At 40.2% G+C, this 7,329-nt stretch overlaps 1 protein-coding gene across 1 annotated transcript; it reads right to left on the reverse strand.

Moving 5' to 3' along the window:
* Nucleotides 1-3,251: 3,251 nt before the first annotated feature.
* Nucleotides 3,252-5,680, reverse strand: LOC109786542 (uncharacterized). Its single transcript, XM_045229687.2, has 4 exons — nucleotides 5,411-5,680; nucleotides 4,695-5,061; nucleotides 3,864-4,318; nucleotides 3,252-3,755 (listed from the first exon to the last, which is right to left on the reverse strand). The coding sequence occupies exons 2-4, from the start codon at nucleotides 5,059-5,061 to the stop codon at nucleotides 3,267-3,269; spliced, it is 1,311 nt and encodes a 436-aa protein (XP_045085622.2). The 5' UTR covers nucleotides 5,411-5,680; the 3' UTR covers nucleotides 3,252-3,266.
* Nucleotides 5,681-7,329: the final 1,649 nt, after the last annotated feature.

Raw genomic sequence — 7,329 nt, forward strand, 5'->3', positions numbered from 1 at the left:
GTCACCGAACTTTAAGTGTGCGGACCCTACGGGTTCGAGAACTATGTAGACATGACTGAGACACGTCTCCGGTCAATAACCGATAGCGGAACCTGGATGCTCATATTGGCTCCTACATATTCTACGAAGATCTTTATCGGTCAAACCGCATAACAACATACGTTGTTCCCTTTGTCATCGGTATGTTACTTGCCCGAGATTCGATCGTCGGTATCTCAATACCTAGCTCAATCTCGTTACCGGCAAGTCTCTTTACTCGTTACGTAATGCATCATCCCATAACTAACTCATTAGTCACATTGCTTGCAAGGCTTATTGTGATGTGCATTACCGAGAGGGCCCAGAGATACCTCTCCAACAATCGGAGTGACAAATCCTAGTCTCGATCTATGCCAACTCAACAAGTACCATCGGAGACACTTGTAGATCACCTTTATAATCACCCAGTTACGTTGTGACGTTTGGTAGCACACAAAGTGTTCCTTCGGTAATCGGGAGTTGCATAATCTCATAGTCATAGGAACATGTATAAGTCGTGAAGAAAGCAATAGCAGTAAACTAAACGATCAAGTGCTAAGCTATCGGAATGGGTCAAGTCAATCACATCATTCTCCTAATGATGTGATCCCGTTAATCAAATGACAACTCATGTCTATGGCTGGGAAACTCAACCATCTTTGATCAACGAGCTAGTCAAGTAGAGGCATACTAGTGACACTATGTCTATGTATTCACACATGTATTATGTTTCTGGTTAATACAATTCTAGCATGAATAATAAACATTTATCATGATATGAGGAAATAAATAATAACTTTATTATTGCCTCTAGGCCATATTTCCTTCACTCTATATGAAAGTTTTTATTATACCCATCTTGGATGCCTATCATATTAGGACTAATTTTATAGCCAAAGCAAATTACCATGCTGTTTTATAGGACTCTCAAAATAATTTAAGTGAAGCATGAGAGATCAACAATTTCTATAAAATAAAACCACCACCGTGCTCTAAAAGATATAAGCGAAGCACTAGAGCAAAATTATCTAGCTCAAAAGATATAAGTGAAGCACATAGAGTATTCTAATAAATTCTGATTCATGTGTGTCTCTCCCAAAAGTGTGTACAGCAAGGATGATTGTGGTAAACTAAAAAGCAAAGACTCAAATCATACAAGACGCTCCAAGCAAAACACACATCATGTGGTGAATAAAAATATAGCCTCAAGTAAAGTTACCGATAGACAAAGACGAAAGATGGGATGCCTTCCGGGGCATCCCCAAGCTTAGGCTTTCGGTTGTCCTTGAATTTTACCTTGGGGTGACTTGGGCATCCCCAAGCTTAGGCTCTTGCCACTCCTTATTCCATAATCCATCAAATCTTTACCCAAAAACATGAAAACTTCACAACACAAAACTCAACAGAAAATCTCATGAGCTCCGTTAGTATAAGAAAACAAATCACCACTTTAAGGTACTGTAATGATCTCATTCTTTATTTATATTGGTGTTAAACCTACTGTATTCCAACTTCTCTATGGTTCATACCCCCGATACTAGCCATAGATTCATCAAAATAAGCAAACAACACACGAAAAACAGAATCTGTCAAAAAAAGAACAGTCTGTAGTAATCTGTATCAAACGCAAACTTTCTTTAACTCAAAATTCTGCCAAAATAGGACGACCTAAATAATTTTTTTATTGATCTACTTCAATTGGAATCAGTATTTTATCACGTTCTGGTGATTTTTAACAATTGTTTTCGTGAGCAGTAAGTTTCTGACTTTTTCAGCAAGATCAAATAATTGTTATCCAAGAAGATCCTATAGGTTTAACTTGGCACAAATACTAATTAAAACATAAAACCACATCTAACAAGAGGGTAGATGAATTATTTATTACTAAACAGAAACAAAAAGCAAGAAACAAAAATAAAATTGGGTTGCCTCCCAACCACTGTTTGGGATATCGCTTATCGTTATCGTCTCGGTCGGCTGGAGATAAGAGATTAATCGGGAAATCAGACGATTAATCAATTTTATCGGTGGACTATTAATCTGTTAGTTCTTTTTACAAGTCATAGGTTTCAAGCACTGATAAGATAAAAAAGATACAATCTTCAGTAAAACAGCATGCCTTTAAATATGACAATACTACAGAACACAACATCAATATATAATAATAGCACATGCCCTTTTTTGCATGTTCCAAAATTCAAATAGGGCAGCAATTCATACTACAGCAGTGCATATGATAGTAAGTAGGACAACACTACAGCAGCACATGTACTGTTTTGGCATGTCTCAAAGAGTGCATATATAATAAATATTACATGGCAGATACACTTAATAGTTGAAAACAGTACAGTACAGTAGTGCATATAATAGTCTTGCTGCTTTGCAAGCAAATACAGAAGAAGGTCCAGAATAGTTCGAAGTTCAAACAAGTTTAACAAGGTCATCAGAAAACATAAATAACATAGTTTCTTGCTACTTTACTTTTGCTAGCAGTAGCACACAGCCAAATGCCAATCAGCACATAGTCCTTCCTTTGCTCTTTGATTCTCACAACTGACAACCAAAAGTCCAAAATAAAGTACTAGGCTGCTAGCAAGCATAAGACATTTTCATTGGCATAGGATTCAAGGTTCCATACGGTCTGCCTCACCATTGTCACTGGTTTGTTCTATCCCATTCCCAACCACATCATCATCAGACTCGAACTCTATCTCATCCTCATTGATAGGCACAATGTCATCTTCATCATCGGAAATGAACTCTTCCACTTCATGTAGTTCTCTCACCCTTTGACTTCTACGAGGCTCCATTGCATTGTCATCTTCGGTTTCCCCCATCTCATCATCAATGTAAGCATATTCACATATCCAATCTTGGGCTGTGGAAGCATCTTCACCAAGGAGGACATCACAAGATGATGAGTACTTCTTTCGCTTGTCTAGCATTCTTCCATTGAATTGAATATAAACTAGATCGTCCCTATGACGCACATCTAGTTTATTTCTCCTCTTTGCATCTACCTACAAATTGCAAAGTGAAGCTTAGAGATTCACATCTTGTCAAAAACAAAGAAGGGTCAGATTTGAGTATTTGCAAGTTGAGAATTACTTGTTCAAAAACGCTCCAATTTCTTTCACATCCGGATGAACTTGTGGTCAAGTTGAGTATCCTCAAAGGCACGTGCATCAAGGTAGGAGTTTGTAGTCCATATGTTGCCCACCACTCCCTACATTCATAGAAAATTGAAACTATAATGCACCATCCCAAAACTTCCAGAGATGCAATATGGCAAAATTATCATTGAGAACAAGCTTACCGACATTGTAATTTTGATTGGTAATGGCTCTTGTGGCAGCCACCTTCCCAAACATGCCTTCCTTCTTCTTAAACTTGGGCAAGTCTGTGTTAAGCGCTTTATCCTGCTTGTCATCATCACCATGATAAAATTGTTCAATAGCCTCCATCAACCCAGACATGACTTCTACATCAGTAAAGATGCTTGCAGTAGTATAGCTATAATAAGGATTCAAGGCATATGCTGCCATGTGCAATATCGTATCTAGCCTCCCATTCATCTTGCTCTCCATGGCTGTTGTGATCACCTTGTAATCCTTCTCCAAACTTTCAACCACAAGCATTATTGCCTTCTTTGTTTCTATTATTTGTCCATACATAGAGGCCATGAACTGCCCATCACTATCAGCCAACCGAAGTAACTTCACCAAAGGCTCGAAAACCTTGCATTCCAACATAAAACATAGAAAAGCACAACATTAGTATTTAACTATTGTGGCATGATGAGACACGATGAAACAAGACAAAATTTGTGGTTCATCTAACCATACCTTGATGCAAAGAGACACATTTTTCCAAAATGCCCTACTCATTATTGTGGCATGAGCCACCTTCCCTTTCTTTGTTCTTGTGTGTTTGCAATCTTCCCAAGTGGGACTACAACACATATCCGTTAGTTGCTTCCTCTTAGCAGCAAGACTTTGCAAGGTGAGAAATGCCGAAGCAAATCTAGTTACTCCCGGCCTAACAATGTCTCTCTTTTTTGTATGGTGCCTCATCAATGCCAAGGTCGCATGATGTGCATAAAGGAAACATGTCATCTCCTTGGCTTTGGTTATTGTAGGAGCAAACTGTTTCAACTTCCCAATTGCTTCTACCATCAAGTTGATTGTGTGAGTTGCACATGAGGTCCAAAATATCTTGGGACTTTTACTTTTCAACATCGCCTTTGCTCCCATGTTGTTTGATGCATTATCCATGACTATTTGCACAACATTTTCAGCCCCTACAAAACATCATTGCAAAACACAATAATCAAAACATAACAACCAGCACACAAGCACATGATGAAAATTTGAAAAACAATGAATGAGAGCAAATTTGCAACAACATCTTCTCTCGAATCATATATTGTGAAGGTTGCTTCCAATAAGGACCATAATGACCAAGAGCCTCACAAAACTGTTTGAAGTCATCATCATTTATAGCATTAAAGGGTACATTCTTTTTGTACATCCATCTAGCCAAATATTGCCCTACTCGGTAGCTTCTCTCCTTATCAACACTATCATTAATATTCCGCTGAAATTTCATCATGTTCAACGGGATCGAAGGGTCGATTGGAGCAAGATATTGATCCATAGGCCCCTTCTTCGGATCACCTTTGCCAACTTCATTGAGCTCTTCTTGATCATCCTCATTTTCATTGGCCTCTATGGTCACCAAAGCTCCTACTTCTTCCTCTTGTTTTTGCTTTTCCTTCTTCCTCTTCTTTGGTGCCTCATGTGCAACCTTACATCGAGCTTTCTGATCTAGTGTGGCTTGCAAACAACTTGTTACTGTCCCTTTAATTCCAGCTATGTGTTGCTTCATCCTAGTCACCCCTCCTGACATCTCTTTTCCACAAAGAATGCACTTGACTCTTTGCAGATCATCTGGATCAATCAGCACAGCAAATTCCCAAGCCATGTCATCTGAGTTCCTCTTACGTTTGTAACTTGCAACCTCTGAAGTACCAGAAGCGGACATCTACAAACATCACAAGGGCAGCAACATCTATTACTTTATTAGCAGCACTACACAACAAGCTCTACAAATCTACAATACCAAATTATCAAAGAATTGTAGCATCTATTCATCTACAACGACTTAAATCAAAGGGCAGCAACAACATGTATTAGACATTTAGACTTAAATCAAAGGGCAGGAGCAGCAACATCTATTCTATTGATCTACATTAGCATCTAGCCATCTACACATCTACACATCAACATCTAAATTTATCTTGCACAAACAAAACTAAAAAACAGCAAAAAGAAAGAAAAAATGCCCTGCTGATGTGCTGCATGAGAGAGTCCAGTCTTGCAATTTGCATTACACTGGAAGGAGCAGAGTTGTCCTCCTTGCTGCCGGAGGAGGGAGTGGCAGAGATGGTGCCGTGTGCAGTGTGCTGTTGCAGGAAGTGGTGGTGGCGACGAGATGCTCCTGGAGGGACGGGAGTAGAGGAAGGGGTCGCGGTGCTCTGCTCTCCTGGAGGAAGGGCGGACGTGGTGGCGGCTGCGGGATGCTCCGGCCGTCGGGCGTGCTCCTGTAGGAAGGGAGTGCGTGGTGGCTGCCGCGAGATGCCGCGACCGTAGGGCGTCGGACGTCAGGCAGGAACGGCGGAAGTGGTGGCGGCGGCAAGATGCCCCACTGCCGGGCGTCGGGATCCTGGCGATGCTCTCCTGCTGCTGCCTGCTAGCTGCGGGAAGATGGAGAGGTCGTAGGTGAATGGGGTGTTGGGGAAGAGGAGTGGAGGAGGAGATCCAGAGGACGGGCAGCAACAGCGGTGCTAGCTCCGGCCGCCGGAGCCAAGCAGGGTGGCGACGGCAGTGTGGATCGGGAAGGTGGAGGCGGCAGTGTGGATGGGGAACATGGCGGCGGTGTGGACAGGAAACCCTATCGAGTGGCAATGTTTTGTGGTTTGCGGGGGAAGGGAGGCCCATATTGAGGTTTCTGTACAGAGGGGCCCATACCGATTAATCAGAATATTCGCGATAAATCGGTTGTCAGGCCGATAAATCGGCCCAACAGATTAATGTCGACGGTATGGCCTTATCTTAGCGGCCACACCCCAAGTAGCGATTAATCGGCCGATTAATCGGCGAATCGGCCGATTTCTTAAACAGTGCTCCCAACAAGCGCTATCGTTTAACGCCCCTAGCTAGGCATAAAAACGAGAATAGATATAGGTATTGTCATCTTTGGTATGCAAATCATAAGTGCATCTCACAATAGATTCATAAGGTAATTTAATTTTCTTTCTAGGAAAGTGTTCCATGCCTTTCATTAATGGAAATTGGAATCTAATATTCCCTTCCTTCATATCAATAATTGCACCAATCGTTCTAAGGAAAGGTCTACCAAGAATAATATGACATGTAGGATTGCAATCTATATCAAGAACAATGAAATCTATGGGCACATAATTCCTATTTGCAACAATAAAAACATCATTAATCCTTCCCATAGGTTTCTTAATGGTGGAATCCGCAAGATGCAAATTTAGAGAACAATCATCAAATTCGCGGAAACCTAATACATCACACAAAGTTTTTGGAATCGTGGAAACACTAGCACCCAAATCACACAAAGCATAGCATTCATGATCTTTAATTTTAATTTTAATAGTAGGTTCCCACTCATCATAAAGTTTTCTAGGGATAGAAACTTATAATTCAAGCTTTCTTCATAAGATTGCATTAAGCATCAATGATATGTTTAGTAAAAGCTTTATTTTGACTATAAGCATGAGGAGAATTTAGCACGGATTGCAACAAGGAAATACAATCTATCAAAGAGCAATTATCATAATTAAATTCCTTGAAATCCAAAATAGTGGGTTCATTGCTATGTAAAGTTTCGACCTCTTCAATCCCACTTTTACCAATTTTTGCATCAAGATCTAAAAACTCCGAATCATTGGGACGCCTTTTAACTAAAGTTGACTCATCTCCAGTCCCATCATTATAAAGATTCATATTGGAAAACAAAGATTTAATAGGAGACACATCAATCACTTTTAGATCTTCATCCTTATTATAATGAAAACTAGAAGAACACGCTTTCATAAAGCAATCTTTTCTAGCACGTATCCTAGCGGTTCTTTCTTTGCACTCATCAATGGAAATTCTCATAGCTTTGAGAGACTCATTGATATCATGCTTAGGTGGAATAGATCTAAGTTTCAAAGAATCAACATCAAGAGAAATTCTATCCACGTTCCTAGCCAACTCATCAATCTTAGGCAATTTTTCT

The sequence above is a fragment of the Aegilops tauschii genome, chromosome 6 (assembly GCF_002575655.3).
Source record: "Aegilops tauschii subsp. strangulata cultivar AL8/78 chromosome 6, Aet v6.0, whole genome shotgun sequence".
Taxonomy (NCBI): domain Eukaryota; kingdom Viridiplantae; phylum Streptophyta; class Magnoliopsida; order Poales; family Poaceae; genus Aegilops; species Aegilops tauschii.

What these genes read in the sequence shown, in the direction of transcription:
- LOC109786542 (XM_045229687.2), bottom strand. Translation starts at nt 5,061, where the DNA reads ATGTCCGCTTCTGGTACTTCAGAGGTTGCAAGTTACAAACGTAAGAGG. An exon ending in GCTCAATGAAGTTGGCAAAG is followed by an intron (nt 4,319 to 4,694) that starts GTGATCCGAAGA and finishes GATGTTTTGTAG; the next exon opens with GGGCTGAAAATGTTGTGCAA. An exon ending in ATGTGTCTCTTTGCATCAAG is followed by an intron (nt 3,756 to 3,863) that starts GTATGGTTAGAT and finishes TTGGAATGCAAG; the next exon opens with GTTTTCGAGCCTTTGGTGAA.